Here is a 14,499-nt window from a genome sequence, read left to right on the forward strand (position 1 = left end):
GCATCCCGTTATACCCAAACATGAAGTAAATTCATGGCGATGGATTAGTCTATATCTAATCCAGCTGAGCCTAGTTCGTAGTCTTTAATAGTTATAAACCCATCAAGTATAAACCGGTCTTGAGTACATTAAAACTTAAATGCAACATCCTGTCAGCGTATGTTGGAGTTGGACGGCATTCATGATTACGCTGGCTAGTTCTAATCCGCATACAGCAACGAGCACAACCCTTCACTCAGTGAGGTGGTTCGTGATCACCGCCGTCCGTATCTTCAAGTACGACCGAGTCCAAAGCGGTTTCTGCCCCGCCCTGGACATGGGGTAAGACTCCTGCGACAGTAAGAGCGGCGTCAAGGAGGACTTCCAGATCAGGTGCCTGGCGCGGTGCGTCTGGTAGACGATGACGAGCAGGAACAGACATGGTGAACACCAAGACGGCCGGCAGGGCGATCCAGGCCCAGCGCACCGTGATTACGATCTGCTGGGTCAGAACGGGCACGCGGGCCACGGTCGCGTTGGGTCCGCTGAGCATACGGTACGGCATGGCTTTCGAGATGTTGGCCAGCGTCGCCGGTATGTCCGGACTGTTGTACAGGGGGACGTTCAGTTGGACGGAGTTAGGAGGAGCGGGCGCCAAAGCGTCTCCTAAGATCTGCCGCATATCGTTCAAATCCACGAAATTGACGCTGAACGTGCTGTTGTAGGGAAATGCTGCTGGGCCCAAGACAGTGTATCCTACCAGGAAGCCCGGCTTGGTGAGGTTCAGGGGGTACGCGTCCATTCGCCCCGGGCTGATCGTGCCATTGGTGATGGACCAGTCGGTATACTCTAATGCAGACAGTGTAAATTTGCACTCGTGGACCTTCAGGCCATCCTTCCAAGTTGAAGAATTGGCAAAATTGGATGTAAATCGAATGGCCCTCAAACGAAACAGGCCACCCTTCGAATTCCCTGTCGCGTTGTCCAAGGAGATATTGACGCGTGTATGAGTGAATCCCCAGTGGGCGGAAGAAGAGGTATCTCCATAGAGTTGGAGCCCACCCGGCGTGGTGAATATGCATCTCTCCCTGCCATTCTGTTTGTCCTGGGTACAGTTTGTTGAGTGGGTGTAGTAGCGTCCTTGCAATTGGTGGTGATTCCTATAGACAAGAATGGGGGATATCGGCAGAAAGATCCGGGGCAGACAAGATCTGGTAGCTTGGGCTCAACATAGAGGGCTAGGTTCATCGCGCTCTTCATTGGGATATCTCTGGGGCTCTCTTCCAGAGGGCTTGCTTGAGCTACAGCATATGCAGTCGCGCAGATATTACTCACGAAATGCAGTCCCACTCATATCAGCTGCGCCTGTATCTCCAAAGTCAGACCTGGGAAGATCTGAGCTCGGAATGGACCGAATCTGCCTCGGCTAGCCTCGTATCGAAGCGGAGGATCTGCTGTGTGAAAGGGTCTAGTGCGATTGCAGCCAGAGTCACCAAACACCCCAAGTACGGTGATATGGAGTTGGTAGGTCTTTTATAGAAAACTTTCGAGGAGCCCATAGGGCCTCTGCTAGCATCGTCGAACATTCGAATGTCGGTTAACCTGAACGTCTTGTCAGTTCCCAGTAAGTAGTTCCCACCAGATTATACACGCTCAAGTATGTACCTATCCGATTTCGGGGATTGAAGAAGGTGCAGCCACTTGAGCTGCCTGAGACACTCGGATACTGGTTGGATGAGACAAGCTTTGCAAGCCGTAGATAATATAGATAGGACGGCATTGGGCGATACTGCTAATGACCACGATGATAATGGCTGGTTTTGAGTGCGTGCCAGTAGAAATCATCCCCAGCAGGCACAGCAAAGAAAGAAGAGCGTTCCCAATCCCCAGGAACCAGTTGGTTTTGGAATGGACCTTGAGACAAATCCGAGTGCCATTCTTCGAGGCTGCCGCGGTTTGGGCGTCGGGGCGTTCTTCAATGAAGGAAGGGTTCCATCATGGTAAACTAGGTGGAGTTTGATGGTCAAGATTCATGCCACGCTTCGACATGACGGGTCTTCGAGTTGGATGTTTATTCGATGTTTGTTAGCTTTTGGTTTCTTGTTTACACCATCAGCTGACGACATGTTTTTTTTTTGTATAAACGTAAATATAAGGCTTTCTGTCACTTAATCAAGCCGCCACATCCTCTTTGGGGGCTGGGGGCTACGAAGATCACCAGCCTATTAAAATGGCTATAGATTTCATTGCATATGGGGTCGGCTCTCAGTGGATCAGCCGAGCTTGTCTGACCCGTTCCAGGCGGTTCCTCGTACATGGCCCAGTCTCTCGCCTCCAGGAAGCAACATCGTTTGGGGTGGCTGCGATTTAGCAGCTGGGCTTTTGCAAGGTTTGGCCGCCTCCTAGAGATACAGGGTACCGAATCTTAGGCTTTCCACATTGCGGGCGTACAGTGAGGGGCCTGAAACGTAAGCCAACCGTGGAACCCTAGGGCACGTCTTCTCCCAGCGTAGTGACCACTTTCATCATTGACGCCAGAGCCATCGCAGTCAGCGCTATCGGTAATGATATCAATCCCACCGCTTTCATCGAAACCGAGGATAATCTGTTCATACCCTCTGATCATGATTGCGGTTTCACCGTATCGCTGTGGATGGGCTCGAAGTGATTTCTTCCTACTTGGCTCGACCATCGAGCCATCCGCTTAGCGTATGTGTCTGTTTTCTCTCTAACAGAGGCATGATTCTTACGAAACACGAATGTATTCTTGCAAATGAGTTGTAAAAGTTGTGCTCGGCCGCCTCAGGCGTCATCTTCGCGCATCTCTGCGCGGCAGTAGGCCTCGATACCCGCTTGCATCTCGTTTCTCATCTGCTGAGCCAGAAGCTCTCCGCCGCCAATATCTTCGAGTTGGCGCGAAAGCTCCGAATGGGATTGTACCGTCAAGATACTGGTCCAGCCGAAGCTGTTGACGAAGTGGCGGGCGGCCAGCGGTATCAGCCGGAGACACTCCTCCTGTTCGCCTCGCTTGGTCGCAATATGGAGGCGTAGGTGGTGACATGCGGCCTCAAACCGCATGCGATCCCCGTCGCGGGCGGCCTCCGTCTCTTCGACCGTGAACGGCTGGGACATGACTTCGGCGGTCAACTTCCAGGCCCTCTCCACTTCGCCCGTGTGGAAATGCAACCAAGCGAAGATGCCCTTGACGTACCTGGCGGCATAGCTGTGTTCTTCTCCGCGTGACTTGAGTCGAGCAAGCAGATACTCGGCCCTTTCGATGAAGATCTGCGGATTTCCCATGTCGTGAACGGCGAGGTTGGGGGTCATGCTGCACATATTGGTGATCATGGGCTGGCTGGGACCGGAGTAACTTTCCAGCTCGTCCATGTAAAAATCGCTGAGATGTCTTGCTGCCAGGCACGCAGTTTCGGAATCCATAAGACAGAGCTGCTTCATAAGGCGGCCGTGCAGAGGGAAATGCATAGGTTTGATGATGGCGCACAGCTGGTGAATGTGCTTCGCTAGTGACCTGCCGAGTTCGGGGTGATGGTGGGTCAAGTTCACGATGACCGTTAGGGTCAACGGGAAGAGGTTGGCAAACAGGCGCTTATCGCGCAACAACAACCGGTACTTGCTGAACAAGACGTCGAAGACTTGGAATGCTTCCTTGGTTAGGTGTTGGTTGAGTAGCTGGATTCCTGCCTCGGCCAAACCTGCCCAGTTGCCAATCTTGGTTCGAGACCCTGCGCCATCAAATCGCCACTCTTCGTCCTGCAACCACTCCTCCTTAATCCTCCAAGCACCGGTTTGGAATCCTCTGGCGATATAATCGCGCAGGATATGCATACTTTCCTCCGGCAGTCGCACAGCATCCGGTGCTTTGAGCGTGGTCGGGTCGACTTTGGAATGAGGCCATATGTCGACGGATGACACAGAGCCATGCCGCGGTTGCGCAAAATGTGGCAACTCAACGACCTTGCCAGCTTGGATCTTGCGGCGGTCTGTAGAATGAGCGCAAACCCGTATGTCATGCGGTTGACGTGCTCTGATGACAACATCGCGCCGCCCGCCAACCGTATTATCTGCTGCACCTTCATCTCGGGAAGCGGTAGTGGTATCGCTGTGCCGCAGGTTCTTCCAGAGGCCCCACTGCTTAAACCGTTTCTTATACATGGTCTCTCTATCAGAACCGTTAGCCGAAAGCCAGCCATATGTCGGTCGCCCCGATTCAGTTGGGGGTCAATATCCTACGTAGCGCTGAAGCCATGTTCAACCTGCATGATCCTCACGACTTCTTTCAGGGGGCGGTTCTGCCTCTGATAGAGCTCCGTGATGCGCTCACGGACCTCGTCGGTCCAGTCGAGGCGGGGTCTGGCCCATCGAATCTGCTTGGTAGGTGCAGACATTTCTACGATCCTCAGCTGGTATGGCACATGTTTGACGAGAAGCGATGCGCGATGCGGCTTGTTGATGACATAAGACCGTCCTGTCAGGTGCGGTATCGAGATGGTAGGGTTTTCCGGCTGGCTATCGGGCAAGTAAGCGCTTGCCCAAGTCGGTGAATACAAGAAAAGGATCAGGTCATAACACTGAGAGGAAGGTAGCGTATTCAGGTCCAGTAACTTGCGCTCATGATCGGGTGAATCATTGACGATTGAAACATGAGTGCGGGTTCACCCAGCTGGAATCCTAGCGGACAGCACAGGAAAATGCTTGTTTGGCTGGCAGCCCTGTTGCGGATCCCTGAACGCCATGGCCTGACCGCCGATTGGTCAGTATCTAACGGTTTTGCTCTAAAACGGTCGTGGGCAGGGACGTTCTCCGCTGTGGGTTAGGGGCCTTGGGGCCTTATATTAAGAACCCCTTAACCTGAGCCACAACGTCTTCCTTCACTCCGCATTTCTCATCTTTCCCACGGTGGGTAGGGTCGAGATCGAATCTGCAAGTAGAAAGGCTTGAAGTGGCTTTAGGGCTTGTGATTACGTGCATGAGGTCATGCCGGTAGATAACTTACAGGCCGGTAGTTGTCATGAGGGGCCAAGCATGTAACTTGCAGGGGCCCGCCCTCTTAAGCACTACATACACTATTTCCATCGTCCATCTCAAAGTCAATGGGCTACTACTACAATGACTGATATACTCCATATCATTTGGCGTCTTGTTGCTATGACCGACAATGATACTACTAAATGCATCATGTTGCACCACGAGGACAGCCAGCGTAGGTACACATAAATATAACTGCTGTCTCTCCCATAAATGGCGAGAACCCCATCTTTCTTTACTGCATATTGACATACCATCTTCTAGATGAACCAAGTGAGAAAACGAAAACAAAATGGCCACTGAACAAGCCCAACATGCGGTGCTTCTGGAGATCCCAGAGCTCCTAGAGACAATCCTACTCCACCTCGAACAGAGAGACCTCCTCGTAAACGCTCAGCGCGTATGCCGCCAGTGGCGCCAGTGCATCACGGAGACGATCTCGATCCAGCAACACCTCTTCCTCCTCCCGGAACCCGCCAGAAGTACTAGCAGCAACAGCAACGCTGAAGCGGACGCCGACGCCCTCCCCGCCCCGAGGCCGAATCCGCTGCTGGCCCGGCACTTCCCCGAGTGGTTCAAGCACGACCAGACCTGGCCCGCCGACCAGCGCCTCCCCTTCGTCCGCACCACGGAGCCCGGCCTCCGGGGGCTCGACCGGGATCGGGTCTTCCCAGCGCTCCCTGGATCACCCGACGCCTCGAGGCCTATACCTACCCCCAAGCGAGCTGGCGGTGCATGCTGCTGCATCAGCCCCCGCGCCACGGGCTCGGCTTCGTCGTGACACACTGCGGGCGGCACGTAGCAAACGGCACGGAGCCGCAGCTAGCGGCCGATAGGCCCGTCACCATGCCCGAGCTGCTCGAGATGACCAACTTGTGCATTCACGTACGACCTGTCGTCAGGCCCGACGGTGGCCCGGCGGCGGCGGATGGAGACCAGCAGCCGCTGCCGCAGGAGATGAGGCATTCCGTGACACGTTTTCGAGTCATGTGGGGGCGCCTCTCACCGGAGGTGCGCCCGTCGCTCGAGGCCAACCCCAGCTAGGTCTACCTGGCCTTGCGGCAGGCGATGGATAAGTATGGCATCGTCGTGCAGCATGACAGCTGCCCCAACCAGTCGGCCGATCCAGATTTCTTAGTGCTTAGCTTGGGGGCTCTCTATATGAACCAGTAGTAGAGCAAAAGCGTCGACTGGTGATCGCAGCCACTCAAGCTGGAATGACGGAAGATAAGAAGCGTCGTGGCAGCTTAACTCACCTGCAGAAAGCACGAGGAAAACAGGGCAGCGAATGGTGAGATCATAAAATGCTTTATGCACCCGCCCGTGAAACCAACCAATCGTAGGTGATCTCCCCGGCGTGACTCATGCGGTCTAGAACGCTGAGTCATCAAAGTACAGATAGCCCCTTTTCTACTTGAAGACATGATATAATATAGCGTCGCCAAGACTGTATAAAAAATTGTGACTTTCTTTCTGCAAACTGTACCCTCCCAAGTTGAAAATCGAGTGTCATCATCAACCCCTCCCAGACCATAGAGTATGGAGTTCCACCAAGCATCGCAGTCCAGCTGGGAAGCCAACGCCGCCATCGGGCAGAAAGGCAACAAGTACTGGAAAGTGCTGCAGCGCCCGGCCCTGGCGCGTCTCATCCCGCGCGGCGGCACCAGTAGCAGCAGCAGTAAGGCCCTCGAGCTCGCGACGGGCAACGGCCTCGGCGCCCGCTGGCTCGCGGCCGCGGAGGGGGCGGCTTCGCGTAGGTGCTGGCGACGGACGGCAGCGCCGAGATGCTGAAGCACGCACGGCGGCGCCAGTCCGATGAAGCCGCGGCTGCTAAGACCGCGTACCGGCAGGTCGATGTGACGAATGCGGCTGCGTTCGACGAGCTGCTGGCGGGCGAGCCCGAGGGGTTTGATGTCGTCTTGCTCAATATGGCTATCATGGATATCGCCGACCTAAAACCCTTGGCCAAGGCGTTGCCTAAGCTGTTGAAGCCGGACGGGGCGTAAGTCGAATCATTTTTCTGTAAGCTTTATCATGCGTGTGTGTTGCGTGATGATGACTTGGGAAGATGGGGGTTCCCCCCTCTTCCGCATTGCAACAGCTTCGTAGCCACGATGCTTCATCCCGTCTTCTTCACCTCGGGCTTCACTCGCTCCATCGAGCTCAAAGATCGGAACAGCCTCGACAAGCCCGAAATCACTCGTGCCAAGGTCATCCGGGAGTACCTCGACGTACCCCCTAGTCATGCTGTGGCGCAGTGGGGCCAACCGACGCTCCAGGTAGGTCCTGTTCTGTCGCTGCTGTTGGAACTCGAGAGTTGGAAGCCTTCCTCCTTTCCGAAGCTATGTTGTGTATGGGATGGACAGTAAGAGGCATACAATACTGACAAAGGATGACCGGGGGAGAAGGTGACCTTCCATCGTCCTATCCACGAGCTTTTCACCACGTTCTTCCGCGAGGGTTTGGTCATGGACGCGATCGAGGAGCCAGCTTTTACCGAGGCGGACAGGGTCGAGGAGCGGATCGAGTCGCACGCCAACTTCACCCAGCTCCCTGCACTGCTGGCTTTCCGACTCCGGAGGTCTCAATAGAGGTATCATTACCTTTGAAATTTGGTGAGATTACTTCGTTGATGGAAGCTTGCGAAAGAGAGGCAGCTGTTGCCAGCCTCTAATTTGGTATTGCGCTATCAAACAAGGATATAAGCCACTAGCATTTACTGTGTCATTCGGAACTACACGTAGGAGGTCAGTTTCTCGTCTATACAACCGGATTCCATTCTCCTTTACTTGCAGTAACAGTTATCAATGCAATGTTAAATCAAGTAAGGGAGTGTTTGCTAGTCCTCTTTTCTATGTTAGCCCGCAGTGGTTCTATTTAAACCATCAGTATAATTCTATTAAAGCTGGTGCCGCCCTCTAAGGAGTTCTAATAAGTCATCCCCTAATGGCGATGAGTTTGTGGACTCCCCTTTCCTCATACCAGGTTTCTTCCTCCATCTCCTCCCGCATGTTCTGTTCATGTTGGGCGATCTGCGCTTCAATCTCCAGCTTCTGCCTGAGTCTCCTCTTGCGCAATTCCGTTACCGCCCAATCGAATTGTGTTGAAGCACGGGTAGGGTTGCATTCCGCGCACGCTGTCTCGAGGAGCATAGGAGACAAATTGTCATCATCGAGCAGTCGCCTTTCTTGCAGAGTAGATAATTTATCCGGGATGAACCTCTCTGCATACGCCTTCAAGAGCATCTCAAGCATAGAATCTCTTGCCTCTTCCGTTGCCTCAGGAAACGGGTTATAGAAGTGATATTTGAAGATGGCACATATTTCCTCTTCAACCAGGTTTTGACACGCACCATATTCTATCAGCATCTCGGAAGCTGCATAGGCTTCCGAGGCTGCGAAATAGTGAAAAACAGGCATTCCGAAATACGCACGCGCCTGGGCATCGGCCCCTTTTTCGAGCAGCACTCGCAGCAGTTCGTCGTCCGATTTATCCTTGCCGAAATGATAATCTATAGAGTTACCAATCACATGGCGTACTGACTCCCCGTGATATGCAGTCTGTCGTATATCATAGCCTGCGTCCAACAAACAGCTCACAGTATCTGGCCTCTTCTTGGGGTCATCGCATTTGCTCCCCAGTGAGGCGAAAAGAGCGTTATAACCGAAAGAGTCCCTCGAACTGACCGAGGCGCCCGCGACGAGCAGTTTAGAAATAACGGGGACAAGGAATGAGCGTGAAGCCAACAATAATGGAGTGGTTTTTCCTTCCAAAACCGATGCAGCAGAGTGCAGACTTTCTAGATCCGCACCCCTGTTTACCAACTTTTGCACCACGTCAGCCCTGCGGTATTTCCTTTCGAGAATATTATGCCTGCTTGAGCCCAGGGAATTAAAAAGGTGGAACTGATGGTTAATCACTGGCCAGCTTGAAAGAGACTTCGCCTCTTTATCGCCCCTATCACGTCTTGCATTGTGGAATTCAACACAGCACGCATGTAGGGGGGTAGTGAACAGGCGCGACGTGTCGTCGATGTCGGCTCCATGTTGAAGCAGCTTCATGGCGGCGTCGAACCGTTCGTGCCAGCATGCGTCGAGCAGCAAATTGCAGTTTTCGGAGACCATGAGGTTTGGGTCGGCCCCTTTGCAAATCAAGTAGTCCATAATAGAGGCGTCGGTTCCAAGATTGCTCCAGTATGCCAAGGGAGACAAGCCGGATTCATCAAGGGCGTTCACATCAGCCTGGAACCCACTGTCTATCAACCATTTCACAAGCTCAAAGTTCTGAACAAGCGAAGCGAAATGGAGCGAATTTCGGGAACTACCAGGCCTTGTGGCAATGGTTTTGGAACCTCGAATATGCGGTGCGAGGCCCCACGTTCGCTCAGGATCTGGGCGGCTTCGAGGTTACCATGATCGATGGCCAGTCGAAGCGCTGTACTGCGAGCATCTTTCCAGGTCCTATAGCCTTCGATGGCAATCCTGTTGCCCACAACAGCCATCATATCAAGCTCGGCTCCGTGATTGATGAGGAGGCGGATGATTTCAGGGCAGCCTAACGGCGCAGCTAAATGCAATGCGGGAGTGTTTCGAAGTCCAAGACAACTGCGACGCTCATCCACTAAGGCTGCAGGCCGCTTGAATCTCGAGTTGCCGCTGCAATGCGTGATTACATACTGTAAGCCTTTTATATCTGATTAGTGTCGTGTCAAGTGTGCAGTGTGGGCTAAGGAGTTGTTTATATGTACTGATGATTCTCTAGAACAGCTGCTAACAGAACAACTCGCTTCTGGGATGTAGAGGGTTTCTTTTTGGTGAGATATTGTTTACTTGCCGTCAAGTTCTAGCTGAACATTTGGATCGATGCCAGATTGAAGAGCTCGTTTGAGGCACCGAGGGCGGGAGTTTTGAATTGACCAGTAAAGAAAAGCGTGGCCCAAATCCAGAGCCAGCAACTTAGGCATGATCGTGCTACCCACCAGGTACTCTGCGTTCCGGCACGTCGCCGCCAATTCCGTAATGTCCCTAAAGGAGGTCAGGAAACCTGTAATCTCGAATACCAGCTCGTTTGGGAGCTTGCTGAAAGAAGCCATCGTTTGGACTATATGTTATCGGTCTACAGTAAGTAGGTTTGTGGTGGTAAAATGAACCATTATCATAACGTACGAGTAAAGTTAAGAAAAGGAAAAGGAGAAAAGCGTAGAGCGGAGGTATCTTAGAATAAGCCATTCACTGAGTATGTTTGACCTCGCCTTTCAAAGATCAAAGTATGCACCGTTGGTTCTCCCAACCGCCTTACCCCTGAGTTTTGATTCCCCAAACCGAGCAATTGTATCTCTCAAAGGAATGACATGGATTCAGGCGTTCATTTTGCGTAAGTATGTATATGTGTTTGGACGTTGGAGAAAGGGGCGGCAAACCAACAAAGTCGGTTTGTTACAAACTTTGTAGGGATTTCCCCACAAACACCGAGCACGAGGTTCAAATTCATTGTATCCACGTTTTACGATACGCGGAACATAGGATTGATTGATAAATGTTTGTTCGTTTGTTTATAAGATTTGTAAGACTCGTTCACTAAAGCTAGCCACCGTCGGTGTGTTTCAGTAGCAATCATCACTGGATCCCGACGTCGTGTCCGTTGACGGAGAGCTCCGCCGTAAAGAGGGACCTCTCGCCGCTCGCACCCTCCTCCGGGGCCGTCCGCCCGTGGAAAACAGCCGTCCTGCCGTTCCAGTCGATGTCCAGGCCGCCGGGCCCGTAGATGCCGTTGTTGGTCATGGCCGTGGTGAGCAGCGTGCCCTTGCGCTGGTAGTCGCCGTCGACGGTGCTGGACCAGGCATACTTGATATCGTCTGGGAGGATAATTTCAATCAGCCAAAAGCATCCTAGACGAACTTTACTACAGAAACCGGTAACTGGCGGGTATAGTATAGTGTAGTAACTCACAGTTGTCACTCGCATAGCACTGCGACGAGTAAAACAGCACGAACCCGTCCCCGCCCGCGCCAGCGACGGCGCCTCGACGATGCCGTCGTCGCCGGCGCCGTCGTTATCAAAAATGGTCTTGGGCCCGCCCGCGGGCGTCACGGCGTCGCGCTCCATCCGCTGGACCTGGATCGCCGTCGAGATGTACACGTCCGACGTGCCGCCGCCGATGCAGTGGGTCGCGCCGCCCAGCGCGCTGCCGTCCACCTTCCAGACCACCCAGCGGTTGGTCCCGTCGTCGTAGCCCGCCGCGTCGATGAGGCCGCCGCCCGCATCGTTGCAGGCGAGCGGGCTGTCGTGCGCGGAGAAGGGACCCGTGGGGCTGCCCGAGGTGGCGACGCCGATGCAGTGCCGGCCTCCTTTTTGGGGTGCTGTGTAGTACATGACATAGTCAAGATTATCCTGGAAGACGAAGTGTCAGCAACCACTCACTGGTTTTGACCGGGTTTTAGCACGAGGCGTAGTGGTAAGTAAATACTCACAGTTCTCACTACGTCCGGCGCCCATATCCTCGGCGCGGGGACGCTCAGGTCGACCCACGCGCCGACGTTGGGCAGCGACTCCCGGGGCGACGACCAGGACTGGACGTCGTTGGAAACGACTACGGGTATATTCTGGCCGCCGGCACTGGTGCCATAAGCGAACCACAGGCCCTGCCCGTCGCCGATGATGGAAGGGTCCGGGAAGTCGCCGACGAAGGGGCCGGCGGCGGCGCGTCTGCCCAGGAACGAAGTCCTGTCACCACGGGCCGTCGCCCTGGACACATTGGTGAGACTGAGGGTCGGCGCCCTATCGCCTAGCGGTGATGGGCTGCCCCGGGCAGTGTATGTTGAGGGAAGTACAGCAGCAAGGCTGGCGCCGGGGAGGATTAGTAATATGCTCTTCATAGTTGTGGTAGTAGTGTTCTGTGTGCGAGAGGTGTGTGAGACTGACTACTTTGAGGCATGGCCTTTCGATATAGTCTTGCGGTCGCACCGCAGTGCTTATATAGTATAGTGATGGGTGTGAAATCCCATCGTCGGCCACAGATCCATGACGTTACGTTCTTGCGGGCAACAACAACTGCCGGGACCCAAGCAGCTAAGCTCTGACGACTGACAAGAGAGACGGAGATAGCCTGGCGGTCAGTTGAGCCCTTTCGCCATGCTGTCAAGTGACGGTGACGGTTGGCTCAACGGCGCCCCTCGTTGATGAGTGCCTAGTCCCTTGCGATCTAGGGTGTGGCATCATCGTGTGAATTCATGTTTCCCCCGGCTCCCCTCCTAGCACTCAGCTAGCCTTGCTACCTAAGATCGACAGTGATGTCGCTTTTCGGGGACTCGCCTTTCGTTCCCATGGTTCGGAATGTGCAAAGCAAGTCGGTCAGCCTGTAATATTGCAGCATGGGAGACCCCCTCGCTGCGCTATGCGCGACTTTTCCGACTCCAGTCCCATCCATCTGTCAGATATCCCTTGCATCCACATGACCCCTGGCTGCAAGTAACATTTTAGCACAAGTAGTATTAGGAGCTTCTGGAAACATGATAGGGTGTTATCGCCTAGCCTTGTCCCTACTTACCACCTAGCCCAGGGGGGGTTTACAAAGGGAGGATTCAATGGATTCAAAGTACGGGTTTGCGAGATTAGGGCACCGAGGCTGCCGCATCCCGGGAGGAATATGGACCTTGACGAGCATTTGGATGCGAGCTGCAACCCGGTAATACGGAACGCCCAAACGAGTGTGTTGTTTGTTGGCAGTGCTTCTCCTTGTTTACACAGCATGTGCATCGTGGCAAGAGAAGAAGATAAGCGAAGATCTTTCCGAGTCGGGTCGATTTCCCATCACAAATCACCAGAGCTGAAAAGAACCCCTTTTACTGGACGAAGCCTTTCTCGCGTGATGTCATTTTGTTAGTGAAGTGAAAATTGAGAATTGGAGATTCTCATCATGTCAGCATGCCTAACTGACCGTGATAGCCGAAATTAGGCGTGCGCCCGTCCCGTCGACTAGAACACGATGCACCCCCACACCGGAACTCCTTCCGACGAGGGATCGTAAATCAGTTATGTAAAATTGTCAGAGGGAGATTATATGAAAGTATTAGTACTAGGTTAGTTTTACTAATAATAGATCGAAGTGGTTTTATAACTATAAATTTATATTAATTTTTATAACGAATTATAAAAAATAAAATATATTAATATAGTTTATTATATACTAAAACGTATTATATATTAAAATATTTTTTTTTTTAATTTTTTATTACTTTTATATAAATTAATTTAAATTACTCGCTATCGAAATCGTTATTTAATTTTATTTCTTTTTTATATATTCGTATATTATAGCGCCTTTTACTAGTTACCCTCCGCTTTGACGAACCTTTTATTTCGCCTTTATTAATTACTAGACGCTTCCCTTCTACCTTTTCGTCTTATAGCTTTTAAGATTCTTATATAATAGAGGCTCTTTTAAACTAGATACGTACTTTTTTAATTCTACGGCGTTAAAAAAGTATTAAAGTAACCTCTTTTAATACATATATTTAATTATATATAAAAGTTATTTTATAAATTATTTTATTTATAACTTTTATTTTTTAATTTATAATATTTAAAATAAATATTAAGAAGTTTTTTTAATAAATAAAAACCTTATTTTTAATAAAAATAAAGTATTTAATCGTTTATTAAAGGTTAAACGACGTTTAAGGGTTATAAGTATTAGCCGTTTTTAAATATAACGAGCTAGGTATAAATATTCGTAAATATATATTTAGCTTATTAATTAATTTATTTAAATAATACGGTATTAAATTAAAGGCGTTAAATTTAAATTTAATATTATTTTTTATAAAAATAATAAAATACGGGGTTTTAAAAGCGATAAAAAACTCTAGTTTTATTATATAATTTATTAAAATTTTCATAAATAGTTCGATTTTTTTTTAAATATACTCGCTCTGACAACGAATAAAATATTATATTTAAAACTTAAAATAAGTAAAAAAAAAGTAAAGAGGTATATTAAACGTAATAATATCGTTATTTTTATAATATTCCTCGAATTCGGTTAAAATATAGCTTTCGTAACCGTTTAAAATTAAAAGGCGATAAGAGCCCTTTATTTACGCCCTGGTATACTTATCGAAATACCGAATCTAGTTTAAGCCCGTCTCGTTATCGGTTTAACCGTTAAAAGTCGGTTTAATTACTTAATTGCCCGGTAAGTCGTATTCGCGAGCTTAGTTTATAAAATAATATACGTTAAAAATAATTAAAAACGGCGAAATATATTAGTTTTACGAATTAATATATTTAATAACTATTAATCATTTTTAATTATTAAGTTAAACCGATTTTATTTTTTTACGCCGATTAATACGTATTATAAAGAGTATTAACTCGATTATACTTATTATAAAGCCGGTTTCGTTAAAATTTTATATATCTTTATTTAAAATATTATATTTAGTTTTTATATTTATAATTAATATAAACTAATTAA

General features: G+C 50.4%; 6 protein-coding genes across 6 annotated transcripts; 2 read left to right on the forward strand and 4 right to left on the reverse strand.

Annotated features, from left to right (window-relative positions):
• Nucleotides 1–235: 235 nt before the first annotated feature.
• On the reverse strand, nucleotides 236–2,605 carry PG994_002110 (uncharacterized protein; the record flags this gene model as incomplete). Its single annotated transcript, XM_066853519.1, has 6 exons — nucleotides 236–1,084; nucleotides 1,186–1,280; nucleotides 1,365–1,447; nucleotides 1,489–1,581; nucleotides 1,645–1,723; nucleotides 2,431–2,605. 6 exons carry the CDS (start codon nucleotides 2,603–2,605, stop codon nucleotides 236–238), a joined length of 1,374 nt encoding a protein of 457 aa, XP_066721660.1.
• Nucleotides 2,606–2,781: 176 nt separating this feature from the next.
• Nucleotides 2,782–4,385, reverse strand: PG994_002111 (uncharacterized protein; the record flags this gene model as incomplete). Its single annotated transcript, XM_066853520.1, has 2 exons — nucleotides 2,782–4,159; nucleotides 4,231–4,385. 2 exons carry the CDS (start codon nucleotides 4,383–4,385, stop codon nucleotides 2,782–2,784), a joined length of 1,533 nt encoding a protein of 510 aa, XP_066721661.1.
• Nucleotides 4,386–5,317: 932 nt separating this feature from the next.
• On the forward strand, nucleotides 5,318–6,069 carry PG994_002112 (uncharacterized protein; the record flags this gene model as incomplete). Its single annotated transcript, XM_066853521.1, has 2 exons — nucleotides 5,318–5,756; nucleotides 5,828–6,069. 2 exons carry the CDS (start codon nucleotides 5,318–5,320, stop codon nucleotides 6,067–6,069), a joined length of 681 nt encoding a protein of 226 aa, XP_066721662.1.
• A 495-nt stretch (nucleotides 6,070–6,564) lies between these two features.
• PG994_002113 (uncharacterized protein) lies at nucleotides 6,565–7,616 on the forward strand (the record flags this gene model as incomplete). Its single annotated transcript, XM_066853522.1, has 4 exons — nucleotides 6,565–6,782; nucleotides 6,803–7,027; nucleotides 7,127–7,304; nucleotides 7,431–7,616. The coding sequence occupies 4 exons, from the start codon at nucleotides 6,565–6,567 to the stop codon at nucleotides 7,614–7,616; spliced, it is 807 nt and encodes a 268-aa protein (XP_066721663.1).
• A 345-nt stretch (nucleotides 7,617–7,961) lies between these two features.
• On the reverse strand, nucleotides 7,962–10,117 carry PG994_002114 (ankyrin repeat-containing domain protein; the record flags this gene model as incomplete). Its single annotated transcript, XM_066853523.1, has 3 exons — nucleotides 7,962–9,308; nucleotides 9,350–9,680; nucleotides 9,855–10,117. 3 exons carry the CDS (start codon nucleotides 10,115–10,117, stop codon nucleotides 7,962–7,964), a joined length of 1,941 nt encoding a protein of 646 aa, XP_066721664.1.
• A 523-nt stretch (nucleotides 10,118–10,640) lies between these two features.
• On the reverse strand, nucleotides 10,641–11,899 carry PG994_002115 (uncharacterized protein; the record flags this gene model as incomplete). The annotated part of the gene is made up of 3 exons (XM_066853524.1): nucleotides 10,641–10,879; nucleotides 11,018–11,414; nucleotides 11,495–11,899. The coding sequence occupies 3 exons, from the start codon at nucleotides 11,897–11,899 to the stop codon at nucleotides 10,641–10,643; spliced, it is 1,041 nt and encodes a 346-aa protein (XP_066721665.1).
• Between the last annotated feature and the right edge of the window lie 2,600 nt (nucleotides 11,900–14,499).

This window comes from Apiospora phragmitis (genome assembly GCF_038363925.1).
Source record: "Apiospora phragmitis strain CBS 135458 chromosome Unknown utg000002l:1.0-5516284.0:1.0-5523493.0, whole genome shotgun sequence".
NCBI lineage: Eukaryota > Fungi > Ascomycota > Sordariomycetes > Amphisphaeriales > Apiosporaceae > Apiospora > Apiospora phragmitis.